This window comes from Heterocephalus glaber, unplaced genomic scaffold (genome assembly GCF_053883595.1).
Source record: "Heterocephalus glaber isolate CG9 unplaced genomic scaffold, H.glaber_assembly_v1.0 deba00001444, whole genome shotgun sequence".
Taxonomy (NCBI): Eukaryota; Metazoa; Chordata; class Mammalia; order Rodentia; family Bathyergidae; genus Heterocephalus; species Heterocephalus glaber.
In genome coordinates this window covers 19,149,928-19,167,776 of record NW_028258297.1, presented here as the reverse complement: position 1 = coordinate 19,167,776, position 17,849 = coordinate 19,149,928, and the positions used below count along the sequence as shown (strand labels likewise).

Sequence of the window (17,849 nt, the reverse complement as noted above, 5' to 3'; positions counted from 1 at the left end):
TGCAGTCACATTACAATTCAACCTCAATTTATCTTTACAAGCCTGTCAGTACAGTGGGTAAGGAGCGGGCCTAACTCTATTATCTTCAGATTACAGATACGGAAGGGAAAGGGGAGATAGATAAAGCAGTTTATCTGTGGCCTCATGGAAGTGGTTGAGCAGGGGACAGAACCAGTCCTGTGAGAGACACTTTTGTGAGATAAAGGCCCAGCTGGGACCTGCCTTTTTCTGAACCTTTGGTCCCTGCTGGAAGTCTGGGAAGATGGGTGCCCAGCAGGTCCCATTCAGAGAAACAATCATGAACAGTTTGGTCCCTGGCAGACAGATGTACACAACTGCTGCGCATGTGGGCAGTGTTAGGAGAGCCGGGACTTCCGGCTAAAGTTCCGAGCAGGGATTCATTTCCCCATTAGATGAATGCGTTCACGATCCAGGCTGCAGAAACCTCCCCTTGCAAAGCTTGCAGGCCAGCGTGACTGTGCCAGCCCTCTACAGCTCCGCCTCAGGTACATGGGCCGGACCCTAACCTGGTATCGCCACCACCAGATCAGAACCACACCCAGCCACTTCTCAGTGTGAAACTGGGACACGCACGACTGGCTCGGGGCCAACCTCTGAGGCAACACTTCCACTTTGATTTTCCGTCAGTTGTTCTCCTTTCAAAGGTCACTGTTCAGAAAACACAAGGGGAAACCTAGCAGGAGCGGTGCTCGTTCATTATTTCAAACCAAAGAAGTAAATATCTGCTTCTCTGTTTTTTTGAGAAAAATGAAATGAAATGGCAGGATAATTGTTTAAAACGAATGTTTAAGAGGAAATGATTAGGGCCCGGGATTTAGCTCAGTGGTTCCACTGCCTGCCTCGCAAGTTCAAGGTCCTGAGTTCGATCCCCAGCACCAAACCCCCCCCCCCCCAAAAAAAACAGTAAATGATTGCGGGCCGGGGATTTAGCTCAGTGGTGCTGCGCCTGCCTGGCAAGCGCAAGGTCCTGAGTTCGATCCCCGGTACCAAAATAAACAAAGAGTGACTGATTAGCGGGGAGGGTGGCACAGTCCTGTAATTCCCTCTTCCTGAAAATAAGAGCTAGCCTTGAAAACTAGAGATCACAAATGCCAGCCCCAATTAGCCTGTCCCTGCTTCCCACCATCTCTGTTCTCTTGCTCTGTGGCTCCTCTATAACGGAGGTATGGCCAGGATAGACTGATTGGGGGATTCGGTCTTATTTTGGGGGAAACATCTTCCAGCTACTCAGGAAGCTGAGCCAGAAGGATCATGAGTCAGAGGCCAGCCTGGACCATTTATTGAGAAACTGCCTCAAAAATAAAATGAAAAGGGCTGGGGATATAGTTTTGTGCTCCCTAAAGGGGAAAAAGGGAAGGGGAAGTGGGAGGGGTAGGGGAAAGGAAAGAAGGGAATGGAATTAATATGAGAAAATGGAAAAATGGAAACAAAGTCTTTGTAACTAGGGAGGGATGGAGGGGTTGAAGGAAGGGCTTGGCAAGGGTGAAAAATAAGAACCAAGGGAGATTATGCAAAGGTGCAAATTTCCAATGATGAATGTCATTATATTGTATACCTAAAATGTACCAATGATTAGAATGAATAATTGATAATGCAAAATAGGAAGAAAAGGTCCAAAGGGGTAGGGGTAGTGGGAGGGGCAGGGGAAAGGAAAGAAGGAAAAGGAAAAATGATGAGAATGGAAAAAATGGAAATAAAGTCTTTGTAAATAGGGAAGGGTGGAGGGGGTGAAGGGAGGGCTAGGAATGGGGAAAAAATAAGAACCAAGATGCACCATGTAAAGGTACAATTCCCAATGATAAATGTAAATGAGTTGTATACCTAAAATGTACCAATAAAAGGATTTAAGTAATAAAAAAATAGAAAAAAAGTCCAAAAAAAAAAAGTTTTGTGCTCCCTGAGTTCAATCCCCAGTACAAAAAAAAAGTAAATAGGACAGTTTATTTTAGGAAAAGCTATATAAAGTCTTAAATCAAAGTCTTATTGCCTATGATTGTGACAAACTTGAATGTAGAAAAATTGGGTTCAAAAATCTGTGAATGGCTTAGATGCAAACTGTTCATTCTGTCACTTAGAAGCAAATCAAAATAAAATCCCCTTCTATTTTTACAGCCTCCTTGTCCCCTAGTTCTTCAAATGAACCTCACAATAGTATTATTTCCTCTCATAAAATGCTTTATAGTTTCCTTTATCTATGCTTTGTCATAGCATCTCCACTACTTAAAATGTACATACTTCCCCTCCATCCGAACTAGTAATGATAAGAGATTTGATTCACCAGGAAGCTATAACAATTCTAAATTAATATGCATGGGACTGAGGGTGTAGCACAGTGGTAGAGCACTTGCTTAGCATGCATAGCGTCCTAGGTTTGATTCCCAGCATCCATTTAGTAACATGAGAAATGTAGAGCAGAAATCATCATAACTACAGAAAGAAATATACAAGTCCAAAATAAAGGGGGAGATTTTAACAGAAGTCTTACTAACTGATAGAATAAAGAGACAAGAAATCAGTAAGGACACAGAAGATTCAAATAACATGATAGCAAACCTGACCTTTTCCAGTACACATAGAATATTTACAAAAATTATCCTCTCAAGAAGTTAGAAACAACACAAGAGATTGCATTACAAATAATTTTAAACTAAGGAAATATTAAAACTAAGAGTAAGAATTATGGTCTTTGTCACATATTTCTGTTGTTGTTTAGTTTTTAACAACTCTTTTTTAAATACAGAAAGCATTCTTAGCTTGCTGGCCCAAACAAAAACAGGCTACGAGCCAGATTTGGCCTGAGAAATAGAATTTGCAGGCTCCTGTTTTAGATCACACAGACATCAAAATGATCATGAGAGGATATTATAAAAAAACTTCATGCCATTAAAGTTTAAAATTTAGATGACATGGACAAATATGCAAGTTATCAAAACTATCACAAGAATATAAAGTACAAATGGTCTATTAAAGAAACCAGATTCTCAATTTAATTCCTTCCACAGAGGAGATCTCAGGCCGAGATGGCTCTGCTTGAATTCTATGAAACATTTAAACAGACTTTTCCAGAGAACAACAAACAAGGGACTATTTTGCATCATTTTTGAGGAACCATAATAAACTTGATATCAAAACATGACAAAAACATTATAAGAAGGATAATGTTCAAGCCAGTATCACCTAGAACACAGACTGAAAAGTAGTAAACAAAATTCTAACAAGTCAGATTTAGCAAAATAAAAAATTTGGAGTTCATAATGTTAAGTGAAATAAATCAGACACATGAGCTTAAATATCACATGATTTCCCTTATAGGAGAAAAACCAAAGTATGAGTAATTTAAAGAGAAAATAAGAGATAGATAATAGGAAAGAGGGAGGTAGATCTTTTGCAAATGGGAAGGGGACCAAGAATTAAAATGCCTTATGTATATGTGCTAATTCCTCATGATGAAATAATCATTATGTACCGCAAACAAGGTATTAATAAAAAAATTTTAATTTTTAGAAAAAATTTCAATTAATTCCAAGAATGCAAGATTGGTTAAAAAAATTTTTTAAAAATCAAATCAATGCAACTTATCACATTAATTGAATAAGAGAAAACTCATATGATGGTCTAAATAAATGGAGAAACAACTGTGATAAAATTCAGTATCTCAACATAATTTTTATTCTTTTTTTTTTTTTTTTTTTGGTACCGGGGATCAAACTCGGGACCTTGTGCTTGCAAGGCAGATGGCAGAACCGCTGAGCTAAATTCCCAGCCCCTCAACATAACTTTTAAAAAGTCTTAGAAAACTAGAAATAGAATGCAATTTCTTTATTTTGATAAAGAATGTCAACAAGAAACATTCAGCAAGCATTATGCTAGGGTGAAATGGTGAAAGCTCTCCTACTGCCATCTGGAAAGAACAAATATGTCTGTAATCACTGCTGCCATCTAACACTGAACTAAAGCTCCCAGCCAGTACAGAAAGGGAGCACGGCAAACACAGAAAAAGAAAAAGGGTAACAATGAAGGAGAAGAAAAAGATTGGAGAGGAAGAAATGAAAAATAAAACTCAGATGATAAACATGTGTATTCACAGAAATTGTAAGATACTGAGTACACTTAGCATTACAAGAGAGTTCAGCAAGCTTACTACATAAAATGCACAAATGTGTTTCCTTTCCGACCCTAGCTTATGAAGCATATTCTTCTGTAATCTTCTTGAAGCTCCAGATGCTTCTTGCTGTGTTTCTTTAAACCAACAACAAACAGAAAATAAAAATTTTAAATGATATCATTTATAATGAAAAGAAATAGGTCAAACTATTGACTAATAAATCTAACAAAAAATAGGCAGGGCCTCTATGCAGAAAACTATAAAACATTAGTGAGAAACTTTAAAGAAGACCCCCCCAAAAGAGAGATAGACCAAGTTTATGAATTTGAAGATTCAAACATGTAAAGATGTCAATTTTCTTCAAATTGTTCTATACACCCAATAAAATTCCAGCTAAAGGGCTGGGGATTTAGCTCAGCAGTTCCACTGCCTGCCTCGCAAGTACAAGGACCCGAGTTCAATCCCCAGCACCAAAAAAAGAAAAAAAAATTCCAGCTAAAGTCCTAATGCATTTTAAGATTTATTTTATATGTATGTATGTATATCTTATAGTGTATGATTGTATTATTTGTACGTATCTTTATTTTGTTGTTACGGAACTTGAAAGGCTAATCCTGAAATGAACATACATTACATTACAATGGGCAAGCCTGATTCTAAAATGAGAATATATGGAAATGCAATGAACTAACACTAGTGAGTAGTGAATGTACTCCTGAAGAAGTACATGATGAGAGGACTTACTCTACAGGACCCTGGTACCCCCATAGTATGCCATTAATTAAGACAGTATTTAGATACAGTATTTAGATAGGGACATAGGTAAGCCATAGAGTTCTTGCATAGCATGCACAAGTCTTGGGGTTCAATCCCCAGCACTCCAGAAAAAAAAGATATTGATGAAAGGACAGAAAAATAAAACAATGAGATAAAATCAAGACTCCAGAAATAGACCTATGCATGGATAGATTCCTGAATTATGATTAAGATGGCACTTCAGAACAATACGAAAAACATAACTTTGCAGTACATGTTGGTGATAGCATTTAATATCCAATATCCCTATAGGAGAAAAAATGGACCTTGAAGCCAATCATACACCATTCAAAGAAACCAACTCCAGAGGGATTGCAAATTTAAGTGCGAAAAGCAAAACTTTGAAGCTTCTAGAAGATAAATTGGAAGCATATCTTCAGGGCTGAGAGTAGGAAAAGATTTCATAAACAGGACACCAAAGCCATAATCATAAAGAAAAGGACTGATACATTTTACTTTATTAAGTTTATTGAGGCACCAATAAGAGAGTATGACGTAAGTCACAAAGTGGGTGAATATTTTAACACATAAAACAATCCCAACAGTTAATAATAGAGGTTAACAAGAAAATAAGCAAATGATCAAAAGACTTTAACAAACACTTCACAAAAGATGATGCCCAAATAGCCAATGAATATATGATTATACATGGCATTAAACTCATGGATTGTTGTAAGCTCAGGGGAAATGAAAACTAAGAGCGAATGAGCCAACAGTGCAAACCCCACAGTGTGGATAAAATTTAAAAGACTGATAATAGCAATCAATTGTTAAAGCAAATACAGAACCTCAGGAACTCTCATTTGCTGTTGTTGGACATGGAAAGTTGGTACACCTGGCTTAGAAAAGAGTTTGGTAATATGTATAAAACGAAATAGAGCCCAGCGCTTCTGCTTCTGGGAATAGACACTTAGAAATGTATGCACATGCACACCAGGAGGGGTAGGCCTTTGTTCCATTTTGGGTTTTGGTACTGGGGATTGAACTAAGAGCCTCGTGCATGCTAGGCACGTGTTCTACCCTAATGTTTATAAATGTTATTTGTTCTTGCTTCCAACTGAAAATATCCAAATGCCCACTAACAGTAAATTGGATAAATGGATTGCAGTTATGTTTCTTTTTTTATTATTATTTATTTAAGCTAGATAAAAGTTTATTCTTCTCTTACTTTCAAGAAGCCCAGAAGTAGGAATTACTGGGCTGGTATGCCATAACACAGGCTCAAGGACCCCTATTCCTTCCATCTTGCCACTCTGTCACATACAGCTTCTATTTCTAAAGTCAACTCATGTTCCAAAATGGCTGCTGCAACTCCAACCAATACAGCTGTATTCCAGTAAGCAGGAAGTGAGGATGAAGGGCATCTCTTTCTGCTTTTTTTTTAAAATTGCTATAATTTTTATTGGTACATTTTAGGTATAGAATATAATGGCATTCATCATTGGAAATTTGCACCTTTACATACTCTCTTGGTTCTTAGTTTTTCCCCCTTTCCCTGGCAGTTATGTTTCTATAAGAGAAGATTATAAAGCAGTGAAAAATTACAGTTACAGTCAAAATCTGGATAAATTTCACAAATGCTGTATGTCATTGAACCACAGAAGCCAGCATTCATACTGTCACTGGATGGAGTCTGAGGAGGTCCCCAAGAGGAGATGGGGACCTCATCTTGCCCCTTGGAATAGATTTGTGGACTCATCAGAGAAATGAGTGTCAGAAAGGTATAATAGATAATGTGAAATAGGAAGAAAAGGGGCAGAGGGGAAGTGGGAGGGGTAGGGGAAAGGAAAGAAGGAAATGGAATTAATATAAAAAATGAAAAAATGGAAACAAAGTCTTTGTAAATAGGGAGGGATGGAGGGGTTGAAGGGAGGGCAGGAGAAGGGAGAAAAAGTAAGAACCAAGAGAAATTATGTAAAGGTGCAAATTTCCAATGATGAATGTCATTATATTGTATACCTAAAATGTACTAATAAAATTAATTTTTTAAAAAAAGACATGAGTTTCAGGATGCGTCAGTGAGAGACATAGGCAGATTTCTTGAGCAAAGTTAGAAAGCAAAGGAGAATAAGGACGAGGATGCCAGCTGGACGGGGCTCGCTTGGATGAAGAGGTGCAAACTGGCAGTAGGTTAGCTGGCTGAAGGGCCAGTTGGGTTCCCTGCGCTGACTGTTCTTGCTGTGAGGAAAGATCTCATCATGGGGAGGTACCCAAGGCTCTGCTCTTCCTGGAACCTGGGGTGATTACACTTTTAGGACAATGGCTGGAGACCTCTAGGCATTGCTCTAGGGGGTCTGAAAGTGGACTTTGTAAAAGCTGGCAATTAAGTATCCCTGCAAATCCTGAGAAGTACCTTAGTTTCTCTTATCTTGGTGTTCTCAGTCTTGGAAGGGGATGAAAAAGGCCAGGTAAACTTTGGGCTTATCAACTTTGAAATACAGATACTCCTCACTTATCAACTCACTTACATGCTCAGAGCAGAGCAGGGATCTGATCCAGGGTTTTAAGGTAAGAAGGGAGATGGATAAAATGAAAGCAGAAATGCCAACCTTAAAACTACAGTTTTCTTGTCTCCTTTCTATCTTTATTTCTTCTATACAGTCTGACTCCATTTACTATAGAATTCAAAACAGACAAAACAAGAGAAATTGGAGATATGTGCCTAACAGTAAAACCCTAAAGCAAGCAAGGAGTTGATTATAATAATGGCCAAGCAGAGACAGGGGAACATGAGAGGGGCTTTCAGACTATAGACAAGATTTCATCTCTTAACATGGGGGTGGCTACACTAACTAGTGTTTGTTTAAACCACACATTAGGGTTTTGCCCATTTTTCTACATATTTTAATTTCAAAATTGCAAAGCTTTTAAGAACATCTCTCAGCGTGAGCTACCAGTGTGGTGCCCAAGGACATTGTGGCTACTACCAAATGACCTGTTAAATTCAGCACTAGCCTCTGCATTGTGCCTTAGATTTTGTTATATGAAAGCCCAGCATGGCCATCCCTACCAAAGCCATTATCTCATCGGCTTGCATGCAGATCTTGAGTTTTCTTTTTATGCAACACTAATTGTACAGATTTTTCAGGAGAGAAAGAACAGCAAACAGCTCCAACCACATGTAGTTTTAATTAAGACTTTTCTAGTAGAAGAAAAAATTATTAGCAGCTGCTCTATTTATGCCCCCTGTAGGGCCTCCATAGGAGCCCTCTGCTTCCTCAGGAAGTGGGCACGCACACAACCACTGGTGTCCAGCAGCAAAGACCCTGCTCCACGTGGCACCCACCATGGGGAGGAACATGGAGCCCCAAGAGTGATCTCCTTAATGAGAAGCCTCCTGCTGTCCTCAACAGGCATTTAATGCATTGGCTTTGGCAATCCTCGCCTCCTTTGTCATCCCAGTTAAGTTTTATTAAAACTAAAACAGAAGGACTTAAAGCTAAATGGTTATGATAGGAATTCTTAAAGGGGTCTAAATTGGGGTCCTGATTTCTTAGCAAGATGTTTTCCAAGTTCATGAACCTCAATAAAAAATATCCAAAGGTCACACTTATATTCTTGTAGCTTCATCTGTTTCCTCTCTTTCATTCCATCAGATGAATGTTTACCCTCTCAATGTTGAAAAAAAAATCTCTATTTGATGTAAGAAAATCTACATTTAAAAATCTCCACTGACCTTCACACTTTACCAACCTTAGTCCTCCACTTTTCCCTGACCAAAATCTCAAACTACTAACTACAGAGGACAGACACCTACAGCAAAAGAAATCAAATGGGAATTTTAATGTGCTCATTACAATTGAAGTTAAAGTCACTTATTTTATGAAGAAAAAACAACTGACCTTTGTACACTAAAACATGTTCTGGCTTCTTGAATGAAGTTTCATGGTCAAGACTAGGGGGAAAGTGACCTATTTCTGATGGCAGATAAAAAAGAATTTTAAAATTCAGGTTAAATACTAGAGAACCTCTTAATGAAGATATTTTTCAGACTAGAGCAACCTCCCAAGGGAAGCGATTTGAAGTCATAGTTTGAGACATTTAAATTATAGTGGAATAAAGTCCTTTAACCCACCACGAAGAAAAACACTCTTTGTAGAACTCATGGGAAAATTACTGGGATTTATAATAGGCCTTTTCTATGAAGAAGTCTACGAGGTAGACCAACTCTTGAATAAATGTTATTTTAAATGAAGTGTGGCTGTATTTTAACCTAGTTCCTTCTTCTATGGAGAAGAGAATGAATGGGTAGGTTAGCAAAAAATTAAGAGGCTTTTTTTAAAAGCAGTACATTTCTTCCCAAAGCCTACCTAATTACGTGAGATTTTCTTCAAAAATCACATCCTTCAATACTCGTTTTCTTTTAACTATTTTTTAAATGTTATCTACCCTCAGGATTTCCAACCCCCTCTCTCTAACAAATCAGCGTGGAACAGAGAAGAAAAGTTCTGAACTAACACAGCTTTGGATTCAGAGTGTTGGAATGTCATTCTGCCTTTTCGAGATAAAATGAATTTGGCGGTGACCCTCCAAGGCATTCCCACTGCGGGCTTGACCCAGGTCAGCCCTAATTAAGCGTATAGAGCTCCACGAAGAATAGATCGCTTATTTGGAATCAGCCCTTATGATCTAGAAAAACTACCTTTTCAGAGAGCTTTCCCTGCAAAGGACAATTACCATTTTCTGTAAGCCTGTTGATTTTTCTCCATGGTTGAGATGAAGAATGTAAACAGAATTGCATATTTATTCATTTTATTCTCTGATACCTTTGCTTCACGGCTCAACAGTCTGTCCCTGGTGTATGAAAGGCTGCTATTTTCAGAGCCGGCCTGTGAGCACAAGTGATGAGTGGCCAGACAAAACTCCGATTATGCCCCACAATTAGGAGTTCCCCTGTCCTTCAAAAGCTTTTTTATAAGTTCATAGTTTTGACCCCGCTACCTTCTTTTCCCCTTGGTAGTTGCTGGTGCTTGACAGCCACTGTTTGGCAGCTGAAACATATGGCTAATTGAATTAGAGTTGGGAAAAGAATGAGCAGATTCCTAATTATAATCCACCCCACAGATCTGAAGCCCATACAAGGAAACATGATTGTAGCAGGATGTAAATGTTTCTGAAAATACCCAAATACCATTTATCCACAGGAGAAAGATAAGGATAGATAGAGATCTCCCACTATCTATGTGGCTTTTGCAAATCTGGACACTGGACATCTGATTCTTCATCTCCTGAAATTCTCATAATCATACACTGGGTCACATTTGCATTTCTAGTAAGGCAAGTGCTGCATTTTCATCTTGTAGATTCCTCTCCAGTCCCACCACTCCAGTTAAGAAGATATGTTAAAATACTTTAAAATATGTGCTCTAATTTCAAATGAATTTTTCTACAGCAGTTAATGGTAACATATTTCCTTTGAACTGCCATACACAGAGTAAGGAGAAAGGCAGTAAATGAAACACACAAAGAACATTCATTCATCAAATATTGTTGTGAACATTTAGCTAGCCATGCAAGGCTCAGTACTCAGACTAGTACTAAACAAAGGTACACAGATGGATAGATGTGGTTTCTACATTTTTCTTTCAGTGCTCAGGAAAATAAGCAAGATAAACAATTGGAGTACTCACAGTGAGTTAGATCATGGTACAGATAAGGCAAATATTATTTGACTAATACTCTCCACTAGATTACAAATGTTATGAATGGAACCTAGGAAAATGACTTGTGGTAGATGCTCAAAAATATTAGTTATGAATTAATAAAGGGAGAAATGAAGCAATATAGAGTTATATTGTAGAATTCTAAAGAGACTTCCTTTTTTTTGTTTTTGTTTTTGTTTTGCAGTACCATGCATTGAACCCAGGATCTTTGTATGAAGCTACGTCTCTGGCCCTTTATTTTTTTATTTTGAGACAGGTTCTCACTAAGTTACCTAGCCTGGACTTGAACTTGTGATCCTCCTGCCTCAGCCTCCCAGAGTATGGAATGTAGCAATACACACCTACAGGCATGCCTTATCACACCCAGCTAAAGAGGCTTTTCTAAGAAAGCAAAATTTTAGTTAAGTCTTTAAATGAATGGATAAGGCTATAGAGGATTTGATGGGGGTTTCTCTCTACTGAGATGGCTCAAGCATAAGCAAAAAACTAAGATATGGACATATCTGGGTGACACAACTCACTTTGTTTGAAAAAATTATATATAATATTTAACATTTTTGCAGTGTTGTGAGTTTTATAAAGAGATATGAAAGAATAGTGGGAGATGGGCCTAGAAAACTATTCTGGGAACAGATCCTGAATAACCCTGACTACAGCCTAATGATAATGACAAAGAATGATCCATAAGTGTCCATGGATGAATTCAAATCTTAACCATTGATTCTTAACAGGAAACGCTGTTCTCTGAAATCTCTCCAGAACTCATGTGTTGGACTTAACATATTACAGTGGTAAAAATAAAGTGGGGTTCCCCCAGATTCCACTTTCAAGAAACAACTGGGAAGGTACTAGCTACCGCTAACTCTGTTGGGATTAGACATGAACATGGGAAACTTCATTCACTCTCCTTTTTTCTCTTTGGTAACTTGCCAGCTATAACTAAAAATAATTCAACATTTTAAGAGATGATATCTAGTGTCTTAATCTGTTTCCTATCATATTTTTATGGTAAGAACTGAACAAAAGAAGAAATCAGGGCCGGGGATTTAGCTCAGTGGCACCATGCCTGCCTTGAAAGCACAAGGACCTGAGTTCGATCCCCAGTACCAAAAAAAAAATTTTTTTAAAAAAAGAAGAAGAAATCAAATATTTCATGTAAAGACTTGGTAGTACTGAGGACACAAAGAGTTTCTTCAGAATTTGTAGCAAAAACTACTCACTGTTTACACCAATTGATATTCTTCCTTAATAGTATATTAATTGCTAGAAAATCCATGATTCCCCTCACACAAAAAATGGACCCATTGAGACTTCCAATAATAAAGTATAAACTCTCATCTTCCATTGCTAGTACAATTATGTGAATAATTTTTAGCCAACAGGATGTTCTATAGTTGGATCTGGAATGTTCCCCCAAAGGCTTGGTTCTCAGCTTGGCACTATTCGAAGATGGTGGAAACCTTGAAGAGACAGGACCTAAGGGAAAGTTTTCAGTCAATAGGGGAGGGCCCCAAAGGGGATTGTGGAGCCTTGGTCTCTTTCTCTTCTCTCTTAACACCCAGCCATGAGGTGAGCAGCTTTGCTTTACCACACCTCCCAGCCATGATGTACTGCCACACCTTAGGCCCAAACCAACATGGCCAATTGATCAGGGACCAGAACATTTGAAACTGTGAGGCAAAAATAAATCTTTTCTCTTTTTTAGTTCATCATTAGTTCATCATATATATTTGTTGCAGTAACTGAATGGTGAATAACTCAAGATGTCAGCAAAAGAGCTATGTGCCACTTCTGAAAGGAGAGGAAATGTGACTTCCTTCATCTCATCCTCCATCTTGCTTTCTGGAATGTGAACTTGATGTGGACCCTGATGGGCCATCTTGGATCAGGAGGTGGCCTGGAAATAGGGGAAAGCTAGAGAGAAGGCACTGGGCTTGTGAAAAATTATAAAGACAATGTGCCACTTCAGATTGCTTTCCTGTGGACTTCATTTATAGCATGAAACACAGTTCTACTTTGTTCAAACTACTGTTATCTGGGATTTTCTACCATGCAATTGATTAAAAACCTTAAGTAATGAGTAACTTAGTTAGAAATTTCAAAATATTTTTCTTATTTTTAGAAATAAAAGCAACATACAAGTATCTCGTGGTAAGTTAGAGTGTTGCCAAGGAAATAGTCATTCTTCCCTCCACCATGGAAGGAATATATTTCTAAATCTTTTTTTTTTTTTTTGGTGGTGGTGGTGGTAGTAGTAGGGATTGAACCACAGCCTTCACACTGACTACAACCCCAGCCCTTTTTTTTATATTTTATTTTGAGACAGGGTCTCGCTAAGTCACAGGCTGGGCTCGAACTTGTGATCCTTGTTCTTCAGCCCCCCAGAGTGCTTGGATTACAGATGTTCACCACCATGTGTAACACTTCCATATCATCTGGATATTGGATGTGGCCATGAGACTTCCTCTAATCAGTAAGATGTAAGCATATGTGACATGTGCAAAGGTCATGCCTGTGTAGTTGGGCTTGCCCTCTTGCAGCCCTCAACCTTGAGAAGTTTGCAAGACAGCCTTTGGCCCAATCCCAGCCCTTAGATACAGCCTGAAGCAACTGAACTGTAGATGAAAAACAAATGTGTGAAGAAATAAATGCTTATTGCTTTCTGCTTCTAGATTCTGTGATGGTCATCCAGCATCTGGATGAGTAATCTACATCTTTTCTTGCAGACTGTATTATAATATTATGCATTGAGAACTATAGTCCATGGTTTTTGACCACCCAAAAGTCATTATGACAGTTGACTATAGCACTAATCCTCCAGATAATCAACATTTTATTACCAGTAAAGTGATTTAAAGAGATAAACATTTAATTCATGTTTATGCTACAATATGACCCATGTAATTAAGGTCAGAATTGAGTTATATGTAATGGTAAATTCTTTCCATGTCCAGTGGCTTTTATAATTATGGCAGTTTCACACTGAACTCATAGACTCAATTTGTCTGGAACTGTGGTGGCAGTAAAGCAACCAACTGCCTTTCCTGTGACCATAAGAACAGTTGATGTTTTCCTGTTGTATTTATAAACTTGGAAAGAGGAATCTCCTCATGTCAATTATTCCTGCTTTCCTTCATTCATTATAACTGACATGCCAATCATTCTTTTTTTTTTAATGAATCTAATTTTATTTTATAACACAGAGAAGGGTTAGACTCAGCCCCTCAGTCAATCAACAACTTAATAAACACTCATTTGACAAATACTGTAAATATATGTGTCAGGAATGAATATATATTTTTGCTAGGTGACAATTCATACCTATTAAAATTTTTTGCATAATTTTAGAACAAGAAGGGACTGCAGAAGTTATCAACATGAGAAATATGTTCCAGTGGAACTTGGCAATAAAATAATTGGACAATTACATATAAATAGGTTGTCATACATTCTCAGGTTGAGATTAAGACAACTTTTATGAACTCTATTTCTAAACTAACATTACAGTTCACTGTCTTCAAATCTACTTAAACATGAAATATTAATTCCTTTGCTAAAAAAATTTTTTTCCATTAAGTTTATTGGTACATTTTAGGTATAGAATACAGTTACATTCATCATTGGGATCTTGTGCCTTTACATGATGTATCTTGGTTCTTAGTTAAAAAATTTTTTTAATGTACAAAATCTAGTACTGAATTTAAAAACTCAGGATATAACCTCAAAGGGACCACTGTTCTGAGTATTTTATAAGTCAATCTCTTGGAGTTGATTCTCAATTCTAAATTTCAAAAGAAAACACAGGTTTAAAAATAATCACACACAAAAAAGAAAATAGTAATCACAGGCAAGCTGGGCAGGGTGGGTGGATACCTCTAATCCCAGCTATTTGGAAGGCTGAGGGAGACAGCTTGCCAAGTTTAAGGCTAGCCTGTGCAATTCAGTGAGATGCTGTCACCAAATAAAATGGAAAGAACTCGATGTAGATCACTGCTAAGTATGCAAAAGACCCTGGGTTCAATCCCAAAATTGATATGATCAAGGGACTATCATCAAATTATATTAAATATTCATGTCTAAATGGCAGTGTATAAAGTAGGAAGCCTAACTTTTATCCTTTAAAGACAGCACCATATAACTGAAAAGTGTGTAATAGCTAATGATATAGGCAAACATCCATTATCTCCCTGACACTTTAACCCACAAAGATTTTAACTATAGCTATTTTATTATGAACAAGTCTCAGACTAAAAAAAAATGTGGTTGTGACCTTTGCTTTTGAGGGACAATAATTTCAAAACTTTTATTTATGAAATACCTAAGTTTTGTTTTAAAAATTACTGGACTTTTGAAGAAAAAAGTAACTTTCCTTCCCAAAACAATTTATATATTTTTCTGGGCCTTGATTATCCAAAAAAGTAAAAATTCTTCAAATTAAAATAAGTGCTTCAAACTTATCAATATAATTTTTTTTTTGGTACCAGGAATCGAACTTGGGATGGACCTTGGACTTGTGAGGCAGGCGCCGGAACCACTGAGCTAAATCCCTGACCCCTTATCAATACATTTTTAAGTATACTAACATACTAATACCAATTTTAGTATACTAATTAAACTATGCAAAAGAAAAATCATTATGATTTGATTGAGAACTGAAAGCCTTAAATGTGTATTCTTTAAAAAGAAAGTTTTTCCCTAAGCATTGTCCCTTAGCTGGAAGAAGGCAAATTAAAGAATGGACCTAATTACCGATGGACATGATGATGCTACAGCTGTCTGAGTGGGTCAGCGGCATCATTAAAGGTTTAACGGAAATTAGGTAAGAAAATGGGCTCTGTCTCTACCAGTCTGAAAGACATTACTTATCATATACCTGCAAAATAATTGAAATCAAGCTTAAATATTTTTTATTAATCCTAAGTGGTTCAATTGTGATTGTGGTTTTCTTTTCTTCTTACCACAAGATACAGTTTGCCAAGTGGTCAAAAGATGAACTGATGAATTAATACAGAGCAAGTGAAAGCATCTTGGAAAATCTATGTACCATAAAATACTGATACTCAAATTTTTCATGTGCTTTCTCATAGAATTATACAGTAAAAATAAATTTATTTTGGATCCAGAATTTTCATGTATTTCTATAGTCCAAATGCTTGCTTCTGAAAGTGATCACACTGATACTGTTTTTTTCTCCTAACACTGAAAAATTTCACAACAGAAAAGCTGAAAAATTTCAAAACAGAAATGTTTAAAGAACTGCAGCATAAATATCCATATACAATCCCATCTGGACTCCACCACTAACACTCTACTATCTATCCGCCATTTGATGCCTTTTAGTTATGGACATTACTACATGTCATAGCCACACAGCTTAAAACAGATACTATTCAATTTTTGTTTAGTTTTTTTCTTCTGAGAGAAAATTTACTATAAGGTGTACAAATATTAAATGTACCAGTGAGTTTTGATAAATGCTTATCTATATAATACAAAGCCCTGTCAAAATACAAAACATTACCACCAACCCTACAAGGTTTTTTCATGCCTCTTTCCCAATCAATCCCTCCTCTCAGAACTAACAATTGTTCCGATTTTTTTCAACTATACATTCTAGAATCCCATGTAAATGAAACTTCACCTGTTCTAGAACCTTTTAGAGCTAGAAATTCGGTATATACTTTTGGCCTCACTCAGTATCTTTTAAAGGTTAATCCATGTTCTTAAGTTTATCATAGCTCATTATTAAATCGCTGAATGGTACTGGCTATGCTTTTAAAAGTGGGTTCTGATTTCATACCTTCATATTGACATCAGCCCCATTGCCAACCAGAAGTTCTAAACACAATGCTCCATGTGTAGATGCAGCAGCAAAGTGCAAAGGAGTAAATCCTTTTTCATTCTTTTGATTTACATTAGCACCACTGTCTATAAGTTCATTCACTACAACATCTTGTCCATTATAGCAGGCCACATGAAGAGGTGTATTTCTGTAGGCATTTGGTTCGTTCATATCAACTCCAAGATCTAGAAGGTACTTGACTACACTGATCATGCCACTAGACGCTGCTGCATGAAGAGGTGTGTAAGACTTCTTATCTTTGCATGTTACTTCAGCTCCATGAGCCACAAGTAATTTCACAACATCAATGTGACCCGTATATGCTGCCCAATGGATAGCACGCCTATCCTTCTTGTCAAAAGCATTAATATTGGCACCTCTGGACAAGAGTAATTTGACTATCTCACCATGTCCACTGAAAGCTGCATGATGTAATGCAGTTCTTCCTGCTCGATCAGACACATTTACATTACTAAGAAGAGATACCAAAGCTTCAGCACACTTTACAGCTTTATTAGCAGCAGCTATGTGTAAAGGGGTTTGCCAATTTTTATCTCGAGCATTTACATCTGCAGAATGCTTCAAAAGTACCTGAACTGCTTCCTCACTACAAGATGCAACTGCTGTGTGTAAAGGTGTCAACCATTTGCTGTCTTTGGCATTAACTCTAGCTCCAGATAAAATAAGCAGTTCAATGATTTCTGCATCTTCAAGATAGGCAGCCGCATGTAATGGGGTTCTCTTTTCATTGTCCTGAAAGTTAACATCTTCTTTCTTAAATATTAGTGCTTGAACTTCATCAGAATCTCCGTTAAATATAGCTTGCACCAGTGATGGCATAAAAGGAATTCCCATACTATTTTCCTCTGGTGGAAGCAGCAGCTGTATTGTTTCACTTCCAATCACAGGCCTTTGGCCTCTACAATGATAAGAGGTGCTCAAAGTGGTGGCCATTAACTTCTGCACATTTATTAGTAAGGGGAACTGATGCTTGGGTAATCTTGGTCATTGAGATTGCTGCACATGCATTTTCAATTTCTTCTCTAAGGGCCGGCAATGTAGTGGGCTTTCTGCAATATATGACATCCTCTAGGGTCCCCCACAGGAGAGTAACACCATCTGCTGGTCGCGGAGTTTGAGGAACGCCATGGCGGTCGCCTCCGCGCCCACTCCAGCCTTCGCCGCTACCGGGCCCACTGCGGCCGCCCCAGTTGCTCCAGCCGCTACCCGATGCCGCTGGGTCGGGGGCGGCGCCGCCACCCGTCGCCCGCCGGCCGCCGCGAGGTGAGAAGCCCGGCCGGTCCCGCCTCCTCCTCTGAGGACTCCCCGCCCTCTTCCTTCCTTTCTTTCTCTCCAATCATTCTTGTCAGAGACATTAGTAAATTACTTCTTCTTTGTTTGC

The 17,849-nt window shown here is 37.9% G+C and overlaps 2 protein-coding genes across 9 annotated transcripts in view; both read right to left on the bottom strand.

Moving 5' to 3' along the window:
• Plcz1 (phospholipase C zeta 1) overlaps nt 1-17,849 on the bottom strand; it is a 560,968-nt gene that overhangs the window by 485,720 nt on the left and 57,399 nt on the right. The gene's annotated exons all lie outside the window — the stretch shown is intronic.
• On the bottom strand, nt 3,643-17,685 carry LOC147827495 (uncharacterized). Its single transcript, XM_087214055.1, has one exon. It carries the CDS (start codon nt 17,399-17,401, stop codon nt 16,400-16,402), a length of 1,002 nt encoding a protein of 333 aa, XP_087070181.1. The 5' UTR covers nt 17,402-17,685; the 3' UTR covers nt 3,643-16,399.

Excerpts from the sequence above, each read along its gene's own strand:
- LOC147827495 (XM_087214055.1), bottom strand. The coding sequence starts at position 17,401 with ATGGCCACCACTTTGAGCACCTCTTATCATTGTAGAGGCCAAAGGCCT.